General features: G+C 48.9%; 1 protein-coding gene across 1 annotated transcript in view; it reads left to right on the top strand.

Annotated features, from left to right (window-relative positions):
- The window catches only part of SDK1 (sidekick cell adhesion molecule 1), an 819,863-nt gene that overhangs the window by 693,004 nt on the left and 103,235 nt on the right, over positions 1–23,624 (top strand). The window contains exons 28-30 of the mRNA XM_004385956.1: positions 10,683–10,877; positions 14,148–14,349; positions 20,907–21,010. Coding sequence (XP_004386013.1) covers positions 10,683–10,877; positions 14,148–14,349; positions 20,907–21,010 — 501 coding nt within the window. The remainder of the gene's footprint in view (positions 1–10,682; positions 10,878–14,147; positions 14,350–20,906; positions 21,011–23,624) is intronic.

Here is a 23,624-nt window from a genome sequence, read left to right as displayed (position 1 = left end):
AGAGCCAACAGAGAAGGAAAGCCTTCCCCTAGAGCCAGCACCCTGAATTTGGACGTCTAGCCTCCTAAACTGTGAGAAAATGAACTTCTGTTGGTTAAAGCCACCCACTTATGGTATTTATGTTATAGCAGCACTAGATAGCTAAGGCAATGGCATTATAAAAAACCAGTGAGTAAGCGCCCAGACTCTGAAGTCAAAGTCTGCGTAGATGCCCAGCTCTGCTGTTATAACTTCATAACGTGGCCAAGGACCTCTGCCTCTCTGAGCCCCGTTTTCCCATCTGAAAATGGAGTTATTGATTCCACCTCACTCATAGAATTGTTGTTGTTGTTGTTGCTGTAGCTGTTGTTGAGTCGGCTCCGATTCATGGCAACCTATGTATATGTATAACTGAACAAAATGTTGCCCGATAGTGTACCATCCTCACAATCACTGGTATATTTGAGCCCATTGTTGCAACCACCGTGCCAATCCATCTCATGGAGGGATTCCCTCGATTTTGCTGACCCTCCACGTTACCAAACATGATGTCCTTTTCTAGCGAGTGGTCTTTCCTGATGACCGGCCCGTAGAATTGTAGTGAGAAATAAATGGCTTAGATCAATTGCTTGACACATAGCTAGTGCTCAACGAATATTAGCCCATATTATTATGGAGAATATTAACTGTCATATATATTAGAAATGTTTTTCCTTTTAATTTTCTTTATAGTGGTTTCTACATTAAAAAAAAACGATGTTTATGCTCTCAAGTCTATTTCTCTTTTTCATTGTGGATTGGATGATGGCATTGCTCTAATACTTAGGCCTCCCTAGATTGGGGTCTGCAGTGGTCTCAGTTTCCCTAACAGGTCCATTGCCTTCTCCTTCACTCTGAAGTGACAGTTCTTGCTTCTCCTGCCCTGGATGTGGAATGACTTCATATGAAATCAAGCCACAGGTGTTCACTGGGCACCATCCCTGTGCAGGGTGGGGGTACACACGCAGGATGGTTTATACAAGTCCCCACAGAGCTCACTTACCTCTGGGGACCTGGGTCAACCAAGCCGATTTCAAGAAGCCTTCTCTGCCGGCCTGGACGAGATGATTCGCCCTTCCTCTGGCTCCCAAGGCAGCTCCAGTCAGCACAGCTCACGTGGTCTGAGTCACGGGCTGCCTCTTGTATTCCCACACCATGTTATGGACAGGGAGAAGCCCTAGTGGTGGGAACAGTTATGCACTTGTCTGCTAACCGAAAGGTTGGTGGTTCGAATCCACCCAGCGGCTCCATGGGAGAAAGACCCGGCGATCTGCTCCTGCAGAGATTATAGCCTAGAAAACACTATGAGGCAGTTCTGCTTTGTCACTTGGGGTCACAATGAGTTGGAATCGACTTGACAGCACCCAACAACAACATGGACAGACAGGTTGGGAGAGCCATTAAGGATGTGGACTCCGCAGCCACGCTGCCCAGGCTCAGATCTCAGCCTCATAGTTTCCTAGCTAAGTGAGTCCATGCAAGTTGCTTAGCCTTTCTCTGCCTCAGTTTCCTCATGTCTCAAAGTGGAGCCATCGAACCTACCTCATAGTGGTCTTGTGAGGATTAAATGAGTTGTCCACAAAGCACTTAGAACAACACCTGCCACAGAGAACGCACTCAATGAAGGCTAGCTTTAGTATCTTATTATTTAATGTTTCATCATTTCTTTTGTATCCTGGGGAAGCTGTAGACCCTTCAGAGCCAGGGTCTGAGCCTTAGACCTTCTGTATCAGCTCAGCTTTGTATTCTATAGCGATGCGTTGCATTGATTTGTTTTCATCACCCTGTTTGCTGGAGCAGACGGTTCATGTTGCCAAGAGGGAGAAAAACCTAGAAGGACCAGGTTATGAAATGTTCTAATATACGATCAGAAGTGTGGGCCTTGATTTATAGACCCTGGGGGTCACTGAACATGGCAAAAGTCCAGGGAAAGAGAAGGTAGTATTTAAATGCCTGGAGCTGTCCAACCACAGCAAAGCAGATGATAAATAAAATAGTGCTCCACCTAGCCATCATGCAGAAAGCATCCCGTTCGACTCCCCTTTGTGGTAATGGCCTTTAGTCGTAATCGTAACAAATGTTCTCTGGGTCACCTGTCACCTGTCCGTTATCGCAGCCAGCACACCAGATTATAAACACTACAGGAAAGACAGGAAAACATTTTCTAAGATTCAAGTTGGTGTTCTTGGGGGAGAAAGGAAAGTGTCTCTTTGCAAGACTCACTCTACATCCCAAGAACTTGAATTGACGTTGCCTTCTGATCACCCAAACACCTTTGCAGCTCATGCTTTTGTAATCTATGTCAAAACGTGTTCCTGAATTTCCAAAAGAGATTAACCGCATGAAACCTCAGCAGGTACCCAGAGGGAAAAACACTCGCTTATTTGCTTAAATATTTTACTATGGACAGCTTTTAGCATTTCCAACCTTCCTTTGGGGAATGCAGCTCGAACTACCAAAGTGTGGCCAGCACTCCCTCACATGCCAGCCTCCTCCACGCCTCTCGAATGTTATTAAGCTAAAATGAAGCGAGCTCTTCAAACCCACGTGGGCCTGCCCAGCCAGCCACTCTGACCTCCACGCTCTGCCGCCACCTGTCTCAGACACCTCCAGGATTCTGAGGGGCTAACATTTACCTTGAGTTTATTACCAAGGTTCGGGTGAAGATCACTCTAAGAATTGGGAACTGAATTGACTGTAATCCATGTTTGCAAATTCATATTTTTTGGAGCCACTGTTGTACTCGTATGCTTCAAGCTCTCAAGGGGGTAAGCTCGAACAGAGACCAACCAGCCCCTCAGCAGCTGGGCTGGGCCTGCTCGGGCCTCCCAAGTGGGTCAGCTGCTGTTGTGGGTTCTCTGACCAATGGATGGGTGTCAGTGGGGGTGTCACAACCCACACCCACCAACAGTGGCCACCAGGGAGTCTGCAGCACAGTCACAAAGCATGGTGCTCAGCTAGTGGCCTCACTTCAGGGCCCTGAGCATCACGGCCAAGTGATGATCATCGAACAGGCAGCTCTCACTGATTTCTTTCATCTGTCCAGAAAGCCCTCAAACCGTCAAGTCACTTCCAACTCATGGGGACCCCATGTGTGACAGAGTAGAACTGCCCCATAGGGTTTCCTTGGCTGTAATCTTTACAGAAACAGATTGCCAGGCCTTTCTTCCACAGTGCTGCTGAGTGGGTTCGAACTGCCAACCTTTAGGTTAGTAGTCAAGTGCAAACCGTTTGTGTCACCCAGGGACCTTTTCTAGGAAGCCCACCACCTATAAAAGGTGTGCCACCAGAAACCAAACCCACTGCCGTCGAGTTGACTACAACTCATGGTGACCCTATGGGACAGAGTAGAACTGCCCCGTAGGGTTCAAGGCTGTAAGTTGTTATGGAAGTAGATTGCCACATCGTTCTTCTGCGGAGCAGCTGGTAGGTTTGAACCGCTGACCTTTTGGTTAGCAGTTGAGCACTTTAACCACTGCACCACCAGGTCTCCTTTAAAAGGTATGTAGCCACCTTAAAAAAAAAAGAATGTCTACACAAAACACTCCAAAAAGAGCTCCCTGGTGTAAGTCTACACTTAACCCATTTGATGAGGCAGCTAAAAAAAAAAACCTGTTGGCGTTGAGTGAGTTCTGACTCATAGCAAACCTATACGACAGAGACTGCCCCATAGGGTTTCCAAGGAGCATCTGGTGGATTCACACTGCTGACCTTTTGGTTAGCAGCCGAGCTCTTAACCACTGTGCCACCAGGGCTCCTGACTGAGGCACCTAGACCCCCCAATATCTTTCTGTTTACTGCTGCATCTTCTTGGCATCTCCTTTTTGGTTTTCGCGTGATGGAAGTTTCTGGAACTTGCCTCATGCTTGTATCCACATACCCTTTTTTGACTCTGACTTTCTAGAAGCTCGATGTTCCCTCCACTACACAGGCACCTTCAGAAGTCTGCTTTGGCCTCTTCTACTCCATTCTTTTAACTTCACTTTGGATCAGTGCTCCTCACTCATACTTGGCCGTGTTCCTGTGAATGCTTGCATTATCATAATTCACCCAGGGCTTCTCTCGGGCTGCATTTCACTCACTGTATTGATTCAGCTTATCCATTCTTTCTTAACACACACTTTCATCTTCTGATCTTGCATTGCTGAAATTCAGCACACTAATGTTTCTGATCTGGTTGCAACCATAATTACACAACTAGCCTTTTACCTGTGAACCCATCTATCACTATTCTCTAAAAATTCAAGAACTGTTACTCAGTTACTGCTGCTTTTTGCCATTTATGTACAGAAAAAAAAAAAAGGGTCTCTTTTACCTTCCACTGAGCCTAGGACATATTTAAAAACACATCAAGGTAAGGTATAGGTATTAATCTTTATGTTCAACAGACCATGACTGGAGACTAGATGATACTACCCTGATTTTAGGGCAAATAACTGGGAGGTACAGATAAAAGCTAGAGCCTGAGGAATTCCCTCCCGGTGGCTCAGGGAGGGAGCTGGATCTGAGATAGGAATAATAACCCAGATTTCATGAGATTGGGAGCAGACAACATTGTGCTTTGCAATTTACATACACTATCTCCTTGAATCAGCACCTTGTCTTTGGAAGGTGAGTGTTATCACCTCCACCTACAGCTGCAGACACTAAGGGTCAGAGGAGGCCAGGGCAGTGCTGCCGCAAACACCCCTCCTTCCTGTGTGTTTGTAACAGTCCCTACGTTGGAATATGGTGCAGTCATCAAAACTCGTGTTTCTGATGGAAAAAAATGCTTTCGATATAATGTGTGAAATAGCGAATGCAAACCTGTATTTACAGTAAGATATAGTTTTGTTTAAAATGTATATGCATAGAAAAATGATTACCAAAAAACATCCCTGTGATAGTAAGTAAGGAGTCCCTGGCTGTCACAAATTGTTACGCACTCAAATACTAGCTCAAAAGTTGTAGTGAAGTTTTTTCCACCATCTCCTAGAGCCACTTGGTGGGACGAAGCCCCAGTGGCCTAAAATGGGAACTGGTCTGAAAACACACTTTTATCTACTTCCTTTCTCGCCTTGCCTCACTTCACCACTGCCTTCCTCTGTTTTCTGGGCTTGCCTCCCAAATAAACTAGCCAGTTGCATCACCTCTGGCTCAGGGTGACCCCCCATGTGTCAGAGTAGAACAGTGCTCCATAGGGTTTACAATGGCTGATTTTTTGGAAGTAGATCACCAGGCCTTTCTTCCTAGTCTGTCTTAGTCTAGAAGCTCTGCTGAAGTCTGTTTAGCATATATCAGCACGAAAGCCTCCACTAACAGACAAGTTGTGGCTGTGCTTGAGGTACGTTGGCCGGGAATTAAACCCGGGTCTCTCGCGTGGAAGGTGAGAATTCTACCAATGAACCACCAATGCCACCCTTGTTGTTGTTGTTAGGTGCCTTTAAGTCAGTTCCTGCTCATAGCAACCCTGTGTACAACAGAACGAAGCACTGCCTGATCCTGTGCCATCCTCACAATCCTTGTTATGCTTGAGCCCGTTGTTGCAGCCACTGTGTCAATCCGTCTCCTTGGGGGTCTTCCTCTTTTTCACTGATCCTCTACTTTACCAGGCATATGTCCTTCTCCAGGGACTGGTCCCTCCTGATAATATGTCTAAAGTATGTCTATAATATGTCTCACCATCCTTGCTTCTAAGGAGTATTCTGGCTGTATTTCTTCCAAGACAGATTTGTTCGTTTTTCTGGCAGTCCAGGGTATATTCAGTGTTCTTCGCCAACACCATAATTCAAAGGCATCAATTCTTCTTCGGTCTTCCGTATTCATTGTCCAGCTTTCATGTGCTTATGAGGCGATTGAAAACACTATGGCTTAGGCCAAGGGCATCTTAGTCCTTAAAGTGACATCTTTGCTTTTTAACACTTTAAAGAGTTCTTTTGCAGCAGATTTGCCAATGCAATGTGTCGTTTGATTTCTTGACTGCTGCTTCCATGGGCGTTGACTTTCGATCCAAGTAAAATGAATCCTTGACAATATATGTCATATTGTCTTAGTTATCTAGTGCTGCTATAACAGAAATACCACAAGTGAATGGCTTTAACAAACAGAAATTTATTTTCTCCCAGTTCAGGAGATTAGAAGTCGGAATTCAGGGTGCCGGCTTTAGGGGAAGACTTTCTCTCTCTGTCGGCTCTGGGAGAAGGTCCGTGGTTCTTCAGCTTCTGATTCCTGATTCCTTGGAGATCTCCATGTGGTGTGGCATCTATCTTCCCCCATCTCTGCTTGCTTAATCTGCTCCTTTTATATCTTGTAAGAGATTGACTGAAGACACACCCTACAGTAATCCTGGCTCATTAACATAACAAAGACAGCTCGTTCCCAAACGGGATTATAAACACAGCCATAGAGGTTAGGATTTATGACATATATTTTGGGGAGACACAATTCAATCCATAAGACGTATCGTGTTCTTATTGGTAATGCTTATATCTGGCAGTCTTGTCTTTGCACGTGATTATAAAGTTTGGCTTGTCTTTGTAAAATATCCCTCTTTAGTTTCTTTCTTTAGTTTAAAAATATGCGTATGATAAGGACATCAGGCAATGGTCTGTGTGCACAGATTGAGTTTCTTCCAGTGGTCAGGGGAAGTAGGAGTCATTGCCAAGGCCGATGGCAGAAGCCTGGCCGCTGTGAGATCTGCTTTGGCTTCTGTGTGGGAATCCCACTTGCACACAGACAGCCCTGTCCTGGGACGAGGCCAACTGTTCCACCCAAGCTTTGATCTCCCCCACGTGCCACACTTACATCTGCTGAACATGGGCACTGACATTCACCCACAGTCCCTGATGGCACGGCAAAACGCACATGCTCTAAATCACAACGACATAAAAACAATAATAGGTCTTATGAAAGCCAGGGGTAGACGTATCACGAAGATTAGAGGTAATGACAGAACATGGATTTACAAATCCTTCACGGTAGTGGAGGAGTGTTAAAAGATTTAATTCTGAGTTAGTAAATAGAATAATGGGGATATGAGTGCATTTAAAAGTGTAAAGGCAAATACTAGAAGAAATAAAAGTGATCATACAACTAACCAAAATCGTGAGACAGAAAAGGCAGAAGGAGAGAAGAAGAGAAGTATGCCAGTGTCATCATCGTTCATGTGGAGTCAATAGATGCTGTCTAAAGAAATGGAGGATCGGGTAAATTGCATAAATTATAAGGGTAAGTGCTTGAAGAACCAAAAATAGATAATGAACCTTCCGAATGATGAGAAAGGAAAGTGTACATCGAACAAACCAAGGCAAACGCTAGCCATAGAGATGGTAATGAGAGCAGCAAAGCGCAGGACAGACTGTATAGGCCACGGTGGGCAGCAGAGAATGAGGATATCTCTATAAATGCATTCATGATTCCATATTCTTAGATTGTCAACTGAAAGACGCATAAGAAGCCAGTGATCTTGCTTGCCTTTGGGAAGAGGGTATGGGAGTCGGGGTGAGGGAGACTGACTTTGTACTATTTTTTTTGCACCTTCATACTATTTTTTTGTACCCTGTGATTATACTACTACTCAAAAGGTAATAATCATTTTAATACCTCTATTTAAATAAAAATCAAGGAGCTCTGGTGGTGCAGTGGTTAAGCATTCTGTTGCTAACCAAAAGAAAGTTCAGTGGTTTGAATCCACCAGCAGCTCTGCAGGAGAAACATGTGGTAGTCTGCTTCTATAAAGTTTATAACCTTGGAAACCCTATGGGGTGATTCTACTGTGTCCTAAGGGTCTCTATGAGTTGGAATCGACTCAGCAATGGGTTTTTTTTTTTTGGTGGTGGTGGTGGTTATTTAAATAAAAATAACTTAAATCAGAAGAAAGTCCTGGTTATCTACTTCCAACAAATCAGCCACTGAAAACCCCATGGAGCACAGTTCTATTCTGACATACGTGAGATTGCCTTGAGTCAGGGTCAGCTCCATGGAAACTGTTCATTTTTTAATTGTGGAAGTTTCCAAAAGCTGCTCTTCCCAGTCAAAAGGTAGCTAGCGGTAGACCCTTGAATTAGAGCAGCTCTCCTGGCCGCTCCAGAAGCAGGGGGCTGTTGGATGATGTATGGTAAAAGGGAACTCCCGCTACAGAGTGCCTGCTCTGTGCTGGCTCCCCGTGCTAAGCCGGCACAATGCACACCCATAGTGGGCGTGTTTCAGTGCAGCTTCAAGACTAAGACAGATAAAGAAGAAAAGACTGGTAATCTACTTCCAGAAAATCAGCCAATGAAAACCCTATGTATCACAACAGTTCTATCTGCAATTGGTCATGGGAAAGGCAGGACGGGGCAGCAGCATTTCCTTTGATCATGCATAGGCAAACTTGACAGGACCAACTCGATGGCAGCTGACAACAACAAGATGTCCAAGAGTCTCAGAGGTTGAGGTTGGGTTCCCACTGCACCTCAACCTCAGACCCCCCACCTTATGACTAGACGTGGGGAGAGAGGTAGAGGGAAGATGTGGGTAAAGAACCACCTTGTTGTCTCTGGGGCTGCCAGCCATCGGTCAATGGATGGAACTGGACTAGCTTCTGGCAGGAAACCTTGCCCATGGCCTGGGGCCAGCTGGGCCCCATCTAGGAAGCCCCAGAGACACCTGGCCCTATGGTTGGGGAAGCACCGGTCCATTGGAGGGAAAGCAGGGTTGTAACGAAGGCAGTGGCAATGGAGGAGGCAGGAGTGCAGGGTCCCACCAACACCTAGGCCCACAGATGGCATCATGATGGACTAGGCAGGGCACGCCATCCCTGTCTGCATGGCGAAGGTCATGGCTGTATGATAGTTGGCAGCAGTTGGGGCCAGGACACTCTCTAGGTTGACCTCCGTTTAGTCATCCTCCTGCTAGCCCCAGTGGTGGCTGGTGAGGCTCCTGATGTGGTTGGATCAGTGACAAGTGCTGAAGCTGGGGGAAGTCAATAACTGGGTCACCAGTGAGCTGAGCACTGAAGAGTAGGAAGACAAGAGCAGCTGAGGGAGGTTCCTGGGAATAGAGAGGACCAAGGGGCCTGGTGGGCAGTGCTGAACTGGTGAGACCGCCAGCCCATCCCCTCAAAGGTGGCCCATGGGTGAGGGCATAGCGAGGATAACAAGCACCCAGGGGCAATCTCCAAGTTGTGCCCCCCCAACAATTTCAAAGTGAATAAATGTTGATAGTGGTGATGCATCAGCAGAAACACCGCCCCCCCCCCCCTTGTCTGGCTGCCTCAGTCAGGTACCTTTCATATTTGTGGCGCCTCAGAATGTTATTCCGTGCCTCACCTGGTGCCCCCTTGGACTTGTGTCCAAGGGCAAATGCCCCCACCTCCTTCCCATCCCCGCCCCCTCCCTCCCTACGCCTCTGCCATGGGTGGCAGAGCCCAAAGCCTGAGCTCAGTGCCACTGGACTGGTTTCTACCCTTGCATTCATTCCCCCTTGTTTGATGCTAGCAGTTTGGCTGATGTTAATTTTTGGACCCTGCAGCCCCACATCAGCTTTGCTTTAATCAGCATAGGAGCTGGCAGCTGGACCCCGTGCTGTCTGGGCACCCAAACGGGCCGCACCAGTGCAGTGTGGTGGCTGGTCTGGCGGCGTTGGCTCTGCCTCTGCAAAAGGACTGGCTAGAGAGGTTTGATCGCTAATAAGGTCTGATCAACCACAGACCCTTAGTAATCAAGGAACTGTGTGCATGACCTTCAGAGCTGCCGAGCCTGCCGTGACCTGATTAATAAGCACCCTGCTTCCTCAGCCAGAGGGGATGATTCAAAGGGGAGCCTCCAGCTTGGAGACGCCATGGGGGGCATCTTTATTTTAGAGGGGGTAATGATGCTGGGCCAGCAGGAAGGAGTCACAGGTCCTGTGCCATTCGTTGTGGCTCGGGGAGGTGTGAGAGGGAAGACAGGGAAGATGAGAGTGGGAGCATAGAGAGCAGGTTGGGGAGGCAGCTGGAGGGCCATGTGTTGCCCCGGCGTCTGCAGTCTTAAAGAACTTTTCCAGCAGAAGGCACCAGTGGCTCTCAGACTGGGTGGAGGGAGAAGAGACAGAATAAGGCTCTGCTCGGCTCCCACCCACCAGAAACACTCGGTGAGGAGTTTGTGGGTTGCGGCGACATGCTCTCAGCGTGCCCATATCCTTGGGGAAGAAGAAACTGTTCACATCTCCTTCCTGTGAGGGATGAGGAGTGGAGCAGGTTTCATGGGGGATTAGCACTCAGAGGCCCCTCCATTCATCACCATGGGTGTCATTTCCCTTTCAGTGTACACCATGTCTGCCTCCGAGAGGCTGAGAGAGGAGGAAGGAAATCACAGAGAAACAAATGGCTTTGTGTGGGTTTCCAGCACAGAAGTGATTAGGGGGCAACAGGCACACAGCAGGGGTCCTGGTGGCGTAAACATTTAATATGCTCAGCTGCTAACCAAAAGGATGGCAGTTTGAACCCACCCAGAGGTGCCTTGGAAGAAAGGCCTGGCAGTCTGCTTCTAAGGTTACAGTCCTGAAAACTCTATGGAGCAGTTTTCCTCTGCACACGCGGGGTCATCACGAGTCAGGATCGACTCAGTGGCAACTGGTAGTTTTAGGCCTGTGGGGTTTTTTCCAGGTCAGTGGCTGGATAGCCAAGCAGCTCTGTGCCCCCTCTCTGTCCCCTGCCCCCATTGCAGGCTACCAGATCGCCTATCGCCTGGCCACCAGCAGCCCCAACACCTTCACCACAGTGGAGGTTGGCGCTACCGTGCGGCAGTTCACGGCCACTGAGCTGACCCCTGAGTCACCCTACATCTTCCGGCTGTCAGCCAAGACGAGGCAAGGCTGGGGGGAGCCTCTGGAGGCCACCGTCCTAACCACCGAGAAGAGAGGTAAGACCTTAGGCCCAGAGCACACGGCCACGGGTGCAGAAGGGGCTGTGCGTGGGAGCCATGACTGTGGCAGAGACCTGTCCTCCTTGGTCAGGTCTCTGTGGGTGGCACAGTAGTGAGGAGGAGGCCTTCCCTCCAGAGAAAGAGAGGAAACAAGATGTTCCTTATGCACCTGCTGGGCCAGGCACGGATCTGGGCTGGTTCTCATCTAACATCCATGTAGCTCAGCATTGCATATCCTCCTGCTAGGTCAGATAGGTGCAAGTGTCCCATTTAAAGATAGAGAGACATCACTCAGAGAGGCCATGTGACTTGACAAGGTTACACAGAGGGGAGCAAAGTGTGGATGTCAGCTCTGAAGCCAGGCACCCCATCTCTGATGCTCCAAACTGTATCCCTAGTATCCAAACCTGTTGTTCTTGAGTCGATGCCGACTCATGGTGATCCCCGTTGAGAAGGTGCTCAAGAAATGTTTCCTAAATGATAGTATTGACAGAAACTCGTCCACTGGACACCTCTCTGTTCCCAGCACTGTGTTCAGCACTTGATGCATATCACCTTGGCTTATCCTTGCCATAATCCAGTGAGGAATGCAGTGTGAGCTCCCATTTTACAGAAGCAGAGACTGAGGCTCAGACAAACCAAGTGACGTGTTATCTTAGCCTGGGTTCTCTAGAGGAGCAAAACCAGTGAGACATGTATATATATAAATAGAGAGAGATTTACTTCAAGGAAATGTCTCATACAGTTGTGGGGGCTGGCAAGTCTGAGATCCATAGGTCAAGTGGCAGGCTGGAGACCTCTACTGGCTCACGGGGTTGTAGGGGCTGGTGAATCCAAAATCTGCAGGTTAGGCAGCGGGCCGGAGACTCTGTAGCCTTACACCCCAGGAACCAGAGATCAGGCGACGAGAAGAGCAGGGCTAAGAGAAAGTGAGCTTTGCCAGAACATCCATTTACCGTATATAGTGGAGGTAGGCCACATGCCTAAGAAAACTCCCCTTTCAACTGATTGGCTGCTCACATCAGATCACATCATGGAAGGTGATTACATTACATTACATTATGGAGGAGCACCCAGTCCAGTGTCCGCCAAACTACTGAGAACATGTCCTCGCCAAGTGGGCACGTAATGTTAACCATCTCACATGTCCAGGACACACAGCTGTGGGCTAGGTTTGCACCTATGCCCCAGGGACCCCGAGACCTGCTCTTTCTACAAACATCCACCACAGGCTCCTATCTCGGCAAGTGCTAGCTCCTCTCCTTCCGCACCTCCCCAGGCCTGTCCCCTGGAAGCCACCCCACAGCAGGTACTCTCCTCAGTGGTAGGGGCTTCTGGCCTAAGCAACCGTGGCTTGAACTCTAGGTTCTGATGTCACAGCCAGGCCCAGAGATCTTGGGAAGAAATGAGGGCAGGAAGGAGCTCCCCAAGCCTGGCTGGCAGGAAACACTTGGAGCAGGGACTCCAGCATCACCTCAGAGAGGTGCTCAGAGTAGTCGATGCGAGCAGACCCTGAGTCAGACCATCCACCTGCTGTGTGGCTGTGGGCAAGTCCCTCCCCACTCTGTGTTGCAGCGGCCTTGTCTGTAAAGTAGGGATAATTCCAGGAGTGACCCCATAGCTCTGTGATGAGGAGTCTATGAGTTCATGCACGTGAAGGTCAGAGGACAGTGCCTCATGCACAGTGAGGGCGCGTTTGCTATCAAGACTATTCCCAGAGACTCCCTGAGGACAGCCTTACAATGTAAGTTCTCAATAAATGAGGGGGCATTGTTGGCTCAGGGGTAGAATTCTCGCCTTTCATGTGGGAGACCCAGGTTCGATTCCCAGCCAATGCACCTCATGTGCAGCTACCACTCATCTGTCAGTGGAAGCTTGCGTGTTGCAGTGATGCTGAACAGGTCTCAGTGGAGCTTCCAGACTAAGGTGGACTAGGAAGAAAGGCCTGGTGATCTACTTCTGAAAATCAGCCAGTGAAAACCCTGTGGATCACAATGGTCTGACTCAACGGCAGCTAACAACAAACACAACAACAGTGTTATTGTTGTGTTTGTTGTTATTTTTATTACAAGAGGGATGTAGACAATTTAAGGGAATGAGAAGTTGAACCCAGAGTGCTTGAAAAATAATTTGAAGGACTGATCTTAAATCTGGAAGAGGAAAGCAGAAAGGAAGAAACTCACATTTAGTGAGCACTTACCATGTTCTAAGAGTCTCTGGGTGCTGCAGATGGTTAAGCACTTAGCTACTAACCAAAAAGTTGGCGGTTCAAATCCACCCAGAGGCACCTTGGAAGAAAGATCTCGTGATGTACTTCTGAAAAACCAGCCATTAAAAACCCTGTGGAGCACAGTTCTACCTCTGACACAAACGAGGTCGCCGTAAGTTGGGGTCATCATGAGCTGGCGTCACCTGGCCAGCCTGTGGAGGAGGGAGGGCGGTGGAGAAACCTTCCTGGAGTGTCCGCTCGCAGGAACCAGTGCCGACGAGGTGAGACAGAAGGCTTCTTACAGCCATGGTGCTGCAGTCAATTGCTGTTTTGTTACACGCCACACATTTTCATCCAGATGAGTGATCGTCATGATAAACAATTAAACAATTATTCCTCCCTCTATTGAGTTTCTTATTGCAATTGATGGCTGAGGAGACAGTTACAGAGGATGGGCCGTGTTCAGATGCGGCTCCCGCAGGGGGTACTCCCCATCACCCCCGTAGACAGGGACCAGTGACCACTGAGAGGGGCCCATGCCCCACACCTACACCCCTAAAAGCAGCTGAGACAGATTCCTTTAACGTCTCAGGCTCAGGCTGGCTTTGGGAGGAAGAAAACCCTGTGTTAGATGCACGGAGCCCTCAGTCAGAACGGAAGAGTCCAGGGGAGCCTGTAGGTGCCTACAAGAGCTGCCAAAACCTCATGACCCCGGGTGTCCTTCAAAGAGGTGTCTTTCAGTGAGGCATGGAGCAGGTTTGGGGAAATCACTATTGATCCAGCTCCATTTTCACTTGAAACTAACGAGTCTGTTTCTTCCCTACAGCAGCATGTTCTGGAACCAGCAGGCCAAGTGTGGCCCCTCCAAGCCTGCTGTAAAGAGCAGTGAGGAGGGCTCATGCTCCCGTGACACTGGGAATCACCTCTAGGTTGTCTTTTTTACCCAGGCCGTCACCTGTAGTGGCTCTCAGTAGTAAAGCCAGGTGTGACAACACGCAAACCCCCTTCTGGAAGCGCGCCCTCTCAGGTGCCCCTAGCCCTATCCTCTTTGATTTCAGAGCGGCCGGCACCCCCTCGAGAGCTCCTGATCCCTCAGGCAGAGGTGACTGCCCGCAGCCTCCGGCTCCAGTGGACCCCGGGCAGTGACGGTGCCTCCCCCATCCGGTACTTCACTGTGCAGGTGCGAGAGCTGCCCGCCGGAGGGTGGCAGACCTACTCCTCGTCTGTCAGCCACGAGGCCACCGCCTGCGTGGTCGAAAGGTACTACAGGGATGGGAGAACCCTCCCCGGGAATGGGGACCCTGTTCTGGGCCCTGCTGCGGCCCCCTGCAGCCAACCCTACCTGCAGAATGGGAGTCTGTGTGGTCCTAGGAGAGGTGCCCACTGCAACTCTAATTGACACGCTGTTCTAGGGACCCCAGCAGTCCTGCCCCTTCATCCCCACTTCCAAGGGCATCTCAGGCCCCTCCCCAGGGTCTGTCCTCCCAGGGTGCGTGGGTGGTGGGGAGGGTAAGCTCAGATGTGCGGGCTAGGGCACCCAAGCCCCCCAAGAGGCAGGTGTTGGGGAAAGCAGAGGTGTGGACAAGGGGTGGGCCTAGGCCTGCAAGCGTCAAGGGTAGGAGAGAAGTTCTTCCCTGGCACTCTCTCTAAAGCAGCACAGCAGACAGACTCCTCCTGAGGGTTGTACATCGTTAGTGACATCTGCTGGGGAGAAGGAGGGCTGCCCAGGGAACAAGCTGAGACCATCCATTCACTCAGTTATGTTCCAGACTATTCGGCACAAGCCACCTGTTGAAGGGACAGCATTTGTTCAGATATATATGCTGACGAGTTGGAGTTTAGAAAATTAGCTACATTAGTAAGCTGTAATTTGTTATTGCTGTTAGCTGCCATCAAGTTGGCACCGACTTATAGCAAGTGACTCTACGCACAACGGAACAAAACGCTGCCCAGTCTTGTGCCATCCCCGTGATCGGTCATGGATCAGGTCTTTGTACTCCATAGGGTTTTCACTGACTGTTTTTCCGAAGTAGATCACCAGGCCATTCTTCCCAGTCCATCTTAATCTGGAAGCTCAGCTGAAACCTGTTCAACATCCTAGCAACACAAAGCCTCCAAGGACGGACAGGTGGTGGCTGCACACAAGACGAACTGGCCAGGAATCAAACTTGGGTCTCCCTCACAGAAGGCAAGACTTCTACCCCTGAGCCACCACTGGCCCCCGACCCCCCAGCTCTAATGCTAGTCCTCATATTAGGAAAATGAGACTGGAAGGGCATCAGTGTTGATGACCACCTTGAGATGTTTCCCACGATGACCTGGTCAACTGACTTCCAGATTAAAGCTGTCTGCCAGGTCTCCCTGACTGTCGTTAGCATCATCAGTGTTATCATTACCAGCATCATCCCATCATTATACAGCATTCTAGAACATTCAGAACAATTCCCATATGTTGTTTCATGTCGTGTTTATTACAACCCTGCAGAGACACAGGCCAGACTTTTAATATTCCCGTTTTGCAGATGAGAAAGTTGAGGCAGAGATTTCTTAAGTGATGAAGCAAAATGTGCTGGGCCTCAATTTCTTCTCCAAACAGAAGAGGTAATCCCTAAGATTCTTCATAGTTCTGACATTCCGTGGGCATGTAGCTCAAAGGTTCATGGACACAAACCATTCCTTGCAGCTCATTTATGACTGATAATGGCCCCTGATGATGCAAACGGTTTGCAATCGGCTACTAGCCTAAAGGTTGGCAGTTTGAACCCACCCAGTGGCTCCGTGAGAGAAAGGCCTGGTGACCTGCTTCTATAAAGATTACAGCCTAGGAAACCCTATGGAGCAGTTCTGCTCTGTCATACAGGGTCGCCGGGAGTCAGAATCTGGTTGAAGGCAGCGGATGTTTTAGTTGGTGGTGTAGTAGAAAGAATAGAGCATTAACAGTCTGAACACCAAGCTTTCAGGTCTCTGTCTACCCTTCGGCACTGGCCTGGGAAAAGTCTGTCACTGTGAGCTTCCTCAGCCTCAGTTTTCTCATCTGTGAAAAGACAGGCTGAAAGAATGACCCTGTTGTGCCTCTCAGCTCTCCGAGTTTAGATTTGCCTGTTACCAGCGGTCAGTGACTTGGCAGCCAGTGAGTACAGCAATCCTGTCCTCCCGCATAGCTGCCAGCATTCCACTTATCCTCTGAGCGACAGCAATGGCACACAAGAGGTATAAGTCAGCCTTTGGAGGAGACCACTGACATCTCCTGAGACTGCCGAGATTCTCCTGGGAGGGTCCTGAGTGCTGGGTGAGCATGGCATCTGGGAGCGTGGCAGCGGGCAGACCCAACCTCACTTCATAAACTCCATGCTGGTGTCCTGGGCACTTAGTTTAATTAGCAGTGTGCTCGTGGGCATCAATAACGTCACCTCTGTGTGTAGCCATATAAAAGAAAGAAATAAAAATCCAACTGTCTGTTCTATAGTTGAGCCTTCTAAAATCAAACAGACTAATTGTGTGCTCTGGACTTCATGTTGGGGAGGAAAGGTCCATGATTCAGGAAGGACAGTTTAATCTGGTGTAAGAGAGACTCTTGGCAATTTCCTAATGGGCCAGAACTAGGGCAAATGCTTTTCCTACTATCAATAAGAAGCAAGAGCCCGGGAAGGCAATATTTTGTACACTGCCATGGTATAATTTCCCTTCCTGTTTAATAATCCTGACAGCTACATTTTCTTTTTTATTTCTCATTTTACTTTTACCAGTTACCTAAATCTATTAGTGGCCAAAAACCAGAAAGACTTAAACCGTCTAAGTCTAGTTACTATGCCTAGGTTATTGCTGTTGGTTGCCATCAAGTCGACTCTGACGCATGGCGACCCCATGTGTGTCAGAGTAGAACTGTGCTCCATAGGATTTTCAATGACTGATTTTTCTGAAGTAGATCAATCACCAGGCCTTTCTTCTGAGGTGGCTTTGGGTGGACAAGAACCACCAACCTTTCCATTAGCAGCCGAGTGTGTTAACTGTTGTACCACCTTAGGAGGCAGATATGAGTCCAGAGTACTAGGAGGAATCCCTCGGTGACACAGATGGCTGAGTGCTCAGCTACTAACCAAAAGGTTGGCAGTCTGAACCCACCCAGAGGCACCTCAGAAGAAAGGCTTGGCAATCTGCTTCCCAAAAAAAACAGCCATTGAAAACCCTGTGGGGCACAGATCTACTCTGACACACGTGGGATTGCCAGGCATCGATGTCAACTTAATGGCAACTGTCTAAAGTGCTAGGGAGAGGGGTTGGGCTTGAGAAACATATTTAGACATCATCAGTTTCTGGTTGACGGTTGAAGTTACAAACCTAGCTAGCATCCCACAGAAATGTAATGTCGTCTTTGAGGAAAAAGAGAAGGTCCTCAAGTCCAGAGCCACATGAATATTCCAGATGTCACTTTAGGGTATAATGGTAGCACTGTCAGTGTAGACTCTAGTAGCGCTAGGTGATGGGGCTGCATCAGCACTAGTGGGTTCCTGCTGTGACAGGTGCTATGGACCCAAATCAAAAGCACGATGGCCAAAGGAAATCACAACATAAAGCAAGAGGGGCCCGATGAGGGTGAGCATGCGGCCTCATCTGCCTTGTGTTCTTCGTGTCTTCTCCGTGTAATCTTGAAAAATCGGCTACACTCAGCCAAGACTATTATGCATGGGTTAGTTGTTCTTTGTGCCGCAGATCATGAGTTCTTAGTAAATATTTCCAATGCCTTAAAAATAAATAAATAAATAAAAGTGGTGGATAGCTTTCAAAATGTTCAGGACCCATATATTTTTATTATGATAACCAGAATGAATGGATAGCTATATGGAGCTCTTTCTGTTTGCAAGAGCCTGCATTTTGCTGTGGGAGAGGAATGTTGAACTGTAATCCATGCCCCGCCCCCCACCCAGGGCCGAACACTTGGCCGTGGAGGTAAAATTTATGTATGAGAGAAGAGGGTTGACAGTCCAAGGCAGCACAGCCACAGACTTGCATCCAAATGCATTTGGCTCCCAGCTTCGGATTGCAAAAGTTATGATAGCAAGTTTGGATAATGTGGGGTCCTATGTTACCCAAATCTGTTAGTTTCCTACATTTTTGGTAGTTACAAGTGAGAATTCAGATAGTGTTATTGTAAAAAATTTTACAAATCTATCCAGTTTGTAAGTTCAGATGGTGAGAATTTGGAAGGTGCTGAATTTGAAAAGGAGCCCCTGGTTGGTGCAAAAAGAGAATGCACTCAGCTGCTAACTGAGAGGTTGGAGGCTCAAGTCCACCCAGAGGTGTCTTGGAAGAAAGGCCTGGCAATCTTCTTGCGAAAAATAAGCCCCTGAAAACCCTGTGGAGCTCAGATCTACTCTGACACACATGGGGTCGCCGTGAGTCACAATTGACTCAATGGTAACTGGTTTTCTAATGCGATGAATGCCAAGGGAAGCAGCAGACAGTATCAATGGACCGCCTGGGAGAGAGTGGGTCACCCTGGGCTGGGAGTTAAGAATAGCTTTTTGGAAGACAAGAAAGAGAAAGTATGTTTATTAAATGCCTAAGTGTCAAGATCTGTTAGACTCCATGAGGGTGGATTCTATCATTTAATCTTCACAACAGCCCTGGGAAGTATGGGCACCCTTATCGCCAAGCATAGATGAAGAATGTGAGACTCAGAGAAAGTAAATGCCTTGCCCAGGTTAGTGGTGGCAGGACCAGGATTCGAATCCTGATTTGGCTGACCCCAAAGCAAAGGCTTAAGTAGACCTATAAGAGCGAACAGAGCAGAATTTAGGGAATCAGAAGGACTGAAGAAGAGTATTCCAGAATTGTTTGTCCATTTATTCATTTATCTAGTAGTCATTGAAGTCCTGCTCTGCTGCCGGCATAGTGCTAGGCCCAGGACAGTATGGCAGGAGCAATGGGGTGGAGGGCCAAAGACCGGGCTGAGGATTAGGGCTGGTAGGTAGACCAGTAGTACAAAGGAGAGATGCAGAGTGAGGCTCGGGTGACCACTCAGAGGACGTAACCGAGTAGGGCTGAGGAGCTGGGGAGGCTTATAGGCCAGCAGGGAGGACACCATTGCTGTCATCTGACTGATGGGGTGGCTGCTCCCTTGCATGGCCTCCAAGCTGCTGTTCACCTGTCTTTAGAGCACCTGGCTTGGCTTCCTACTGAGAGGGTGAGCTCTGGCCACTCAGACGTCTCAGCGTGCCCTTGGCCCCGGAGACACTCAGTTGATCCCTGGTGAGGGAGGTGATCTGGGCAAGCACAGGCCTAATGCTGGCAGCTCTGCCTTTGGTTCTCCTCTGCACCCACCCCCCTTAGTCTCACACCTGGGCCAATGTATGTGGCCAACTGACATGCACTCACACACCTGCCTCATGCCCCGTGCTTTTCTAGACCGGGAAAGGGTAGTAAAGAAAGAGTGGTTTTCAAAGAGCTGCTGTGTGGCCCAAACCCCACCGTCGCTAGACAACAGTGAGGTACTGAACTGTGTGGTGCTAAGTAATGACAGGATCCCCTGTAGCACCTACCACATGGACACTTGGAAGTGCAGTTCAGCTGGCTGACTTGTCAGGGCTCAATGAAGAGCTGAGCATCGTCTGCACAGAAGAGTTTGGCCAAAGTCCTAGTCTTAGACTTGGCTCAGTGCTTGACACATGAGACCAAATAGATAGCAAACAACTAGAGGGAGGCAAGGAGGGGTGGGTAGGTAGATGAGTAGGTGGGTAGATGAGTGCATAGACCGATGGATAAGTGAATGGGTGCATAGATGAATAGATGGGTGGGTGGGTGGGTAGATGGGTAGATGGATGGAAATAGGCATCAAATGGTGGCATCAGGCAGTACCTTCGGGGAGCATTTGTGTCCCTAAAATCTCCATCATGGACTGGGGGCCATGTTTTCATATGGACAATATTAGTCTTATGTAAAGTGATATGCAAATGTTGCTGCAAGCCAAGTCCCCTAATCCAGTCCTGCCCCAGCCCCAGCCATTTACCAGTCCTCTGGCCATGAGCAAGTAATTCAGCATGGCTGGGTGACTGTTTTCGCATCCATAAAGTGGGAATAACAATGACTGCTTCCTCACCAAGCTGTTGTGAGGATTCAATGGGATAGTGCTTGTCAAGTGCTCGGCACAATTTCTGACTCACTAAGTGGTAGGGAATGGGCATGGGTGGGCTCTGCCTGTAGCTGGGAGCTGGGGGGAGTGGGCCTTAGCTGGGGCAGGGAGGTGGACCCTGGAGAGTACAGCTAGCAGGGCCTGGCCAGCGGCAGACATCCACACAGGAGCGTTTAGGGTGAGAGATCAAGGAGGTAAACCAGGCGGGAACTCATTTTCCACTCTGGATCAGTACAAGGGCTGATTTAATTAGCTCCTCCTGAGAAATTTGGTAAGTTCCTCGGAGAGCAGTGATTTGCAGCTCTGAGTGTCTCTAATTACGAGGAGGTGGAAGTGGGTCCTTCTGGAGGGGCCCTAGGAAGACCTCCCTCACCCGCTGGGGCTTACCACACTACTCACCCCCTCGCTGGTTCCTCTTTCCCTGGGGCAGGCCATGAAGCCCAGCCCTGCCTGTCATTCCCTGGACAGGTTCCTGTCCCCTGGAACTTCCTGCTCGCTGGGCCCTGCCTGTGGCTGACCCCAGAACATCCTCCACTTTGCAGACTAACTCATCTGGGGGTTCACCAAGAAGCCCAGAGCTCTCAGGGCAGGACGCCATTCATCCTCCCTCCACTGGTTCCCCTGGGCTCCTGAGGTCAGGGAAGGTGCAAAGCATCCCAGCATTCACTGGGTCTCTTCCATTTTCTAGGCTGAGGCCCTTCACCTCCTACAAGCTGCGCCTGAAAGCCACCAATGACATCGGGGACAGTGACTTCAGTGCGGAGACAGAGGCAGTGACCACACTGCAGGATGGTAAGTAGCTCGCTCACAGCCAGTGGCTGACACGGAGCAGCTTCCCAGCGGCTGCTTGTGAAGCCCAGCCACTTCTCCCTAAAGGGAGGCCCCCACTTTTGTCTTGAACAAGGAGGGGGTCCCATAGAGAGCAGGTGGTGAGGAGGGAAATTCAGTTACTAATACACAGCCCGGAGTATTCCTGCAGACCCAATGGCCATAAATCAAGACATCAAGGGCTTCCAAATGGAATGGAAGTTTCTTTGATTGACATCCAAAACCCCGACTATCCATTAGCATCCCAGACATTGAATAATTTATAGAATCATTAAAAATAAATGTCAAAGGGTGGCTGGGTTTTAAGAGGTTTCCGCAATTCTTCTCACTCACAAGCCACTCTGTATAATGACAGCACACTGAAGTGATGGACTGTGAGCCCTGACAGCCCCAGGTGGTGTTTCTACCCTTGGGCTGTCCTGAGTGGAGTGGGGCCTGGAGATGCATTGTGGCTTTTTGTGTGACCCGGCCCTGCAAGGCATGAAGTGAGCCTGGAGACAGCTCCATCAAACGCGGCCAGTGCAGGGACGGCCAGACGTGTAGGATGTAGGAGAAGGATGGATGTGATGAAACAGGCGTCTCAGTTTAGATCCAGGGCTGGAAACTGGAGCGCTTATTCCATCCAGTGGTGCTTTATAACAATTCCCCAGCCTCTCCTGTTCCAAAGCCACCCCAGAGAGCTATCTTTTTCCACTTAACACACCGGTGGAACAATTTTTAAATAACTCAGTTTCCACCAGACCCACCGTGTGACCTCACAGCTTCTGTCTGGCTTCTTTTATATCCTGGACATTCACTTTCTCCCACACGAGGCCTCAGATGACCTGAAGGACCAGCAAAGGGGTTAAGGCTAACGGTTTCTAGATGGTAAAGAAAAATTGCACAGGACAGGGTGAAACAGGCAAAAGATAAGTAAATAAATAAACCGTTCTGTCGAGTCAATTCTGTGGCTTAACTCAGCAAGTGCTATTGCAGTAGGGGAGAGAGACCAGAACTAAGTCTGAGCTCAAGTCCATGGAACAAAAGATGGAGTTTTTAAGGGATGGAGTTGGCCAGTGGAAAAATCCATCCCGTTCCTTCCCTTCCCTTTCTTTGATTATACAAACTGGAGAGGGAGATAACCCAAACCAAACAAAACCATTGCCATCGAGTCGATTCCGACTCATAGTGACCCTACAGGACAGAGTAGAACTGCCCCGTACAGTTTCCAAGGAGCACCTGGTGGATTTGAACTCGCTCTTAACCACTACGCTGCCAGGGTTTCCAAACCAAACCCACTGTCGTCGAGTCAATTCCGACTCATAGTGACCCTATAGGACAGAGTAGAACTGCCCCATGGGACTCCCTAATTAGGTGCTTGGACAACTGAGGACCGGAATGAAAAGGGAGTCAAGGAGATAAGGGGTCCCCTGGTTAGGCACCTGGACAATGAAAGGGTCTAATCTCAGGAAAAGGAACCCTGGTGGCATAACAGTTAAGAGGTTGGCTGCTAACTGAAAGGTTAGCGGTTCGAACCCACCAGCAGCCCCATGGGAGAAAGACCTGGCGATCTGTTTCCGTAAAGATTACAGCTTTGGAAACCCTATGGGGCAGTTCTACTTTGTCCTATAAGGTCACTGTGAGTCAGAATGGACTCCACAGCACATGACAACAACGAACTCAGGAAGAAGACTGTCTGGAGTTTAGCTCAGGGGAACATAAGGCTGTCTTGGTCAACATTTTCTGGAACAAAATAAGGTGAGAGGATTTCTTTAACTATGGCTGTTTTCCAGGATCACCAGGTTCAGGTAAAATCCAACATTGTCACGAGCGATGCCCTGGCTCTGCTCCCAGGAAGCGAGCCAACAGCCTGGACAAGCCAAGGGAGGATGGGGACAGGCCCCTCGGGAAGTAACGGTTGCCCTGTGTGGCTTCTGGAGTCCCTGGGTGGTACAAACAGTGAATGTGCTTGGCTGCTAACCGAAAGAAAGGTTTGAGTCCACCCAAAGTTACCTTGGAAGAAAGGCCTGGCAGTCTACTTCCAAAAAATCAGCATTGAAAACTCTATGGAGCACAGACTCTGACACACGAGGTTGCCATGAGTCAGAGTAGACTCCACAGCCACTGCTTCTTGTGTCTCCTGTCTCCTGAGCAGTGAACTAGGAAAGACAGTGAGTGGGCGAGAAGCAGGCAGTGGCTCAGGGAGAAGCTGCCCTGAGCCCAGGTGAAGCATCGTGATGCTTCAGTGGTCCAGCGAGCCCTCTGCAGGGCGCCGGCGATCTGGGGGTGAAGGAGCTCAAGATTTAGGATGAGGAGAAGGCAGAGAAACAAAAGTGGAAGCAAGACCCACAGGTTCTGAGACCAAGGCTACCTGTAAGCAGAAAAACCTTTTAAATGAACCCACTCAAGCAGGGATCAATTTCACACCAAACCTTCAGAGAAAGGTTCCATTAGCACTAACATATGAAACGAAAACGATATAAATGCATTTATTTGAATGTTACATTCAACAAAGTTGAGGTAATATTTGCAACTAAGCACTATTTCTTAGAATAATGGGAGAAAAATCAAAAACAAAAAAGCTGACTTTGTCGCTGTA

This window comes from Trichechus manatus, unplaced genomic scaffold (assembly GCF_000243295.1).
Source record: "Trichechus manatus latirostris isolate Lorelei unplaced genomic scaffold, TriManLat1.0 scaffold00151, whole genome shotgun sequence".
Classification (NCBI taxonomy): Eukaryota; Metazoa; Chordata; class Mammalia; order Sirenia; family Trichechidae; genus Trichechus; species Trichechus manatus.
Note: the sequence above shows the minus strand (reverse complement) of the source record. Positions and strands in the feature narration are given on the sequence as shown.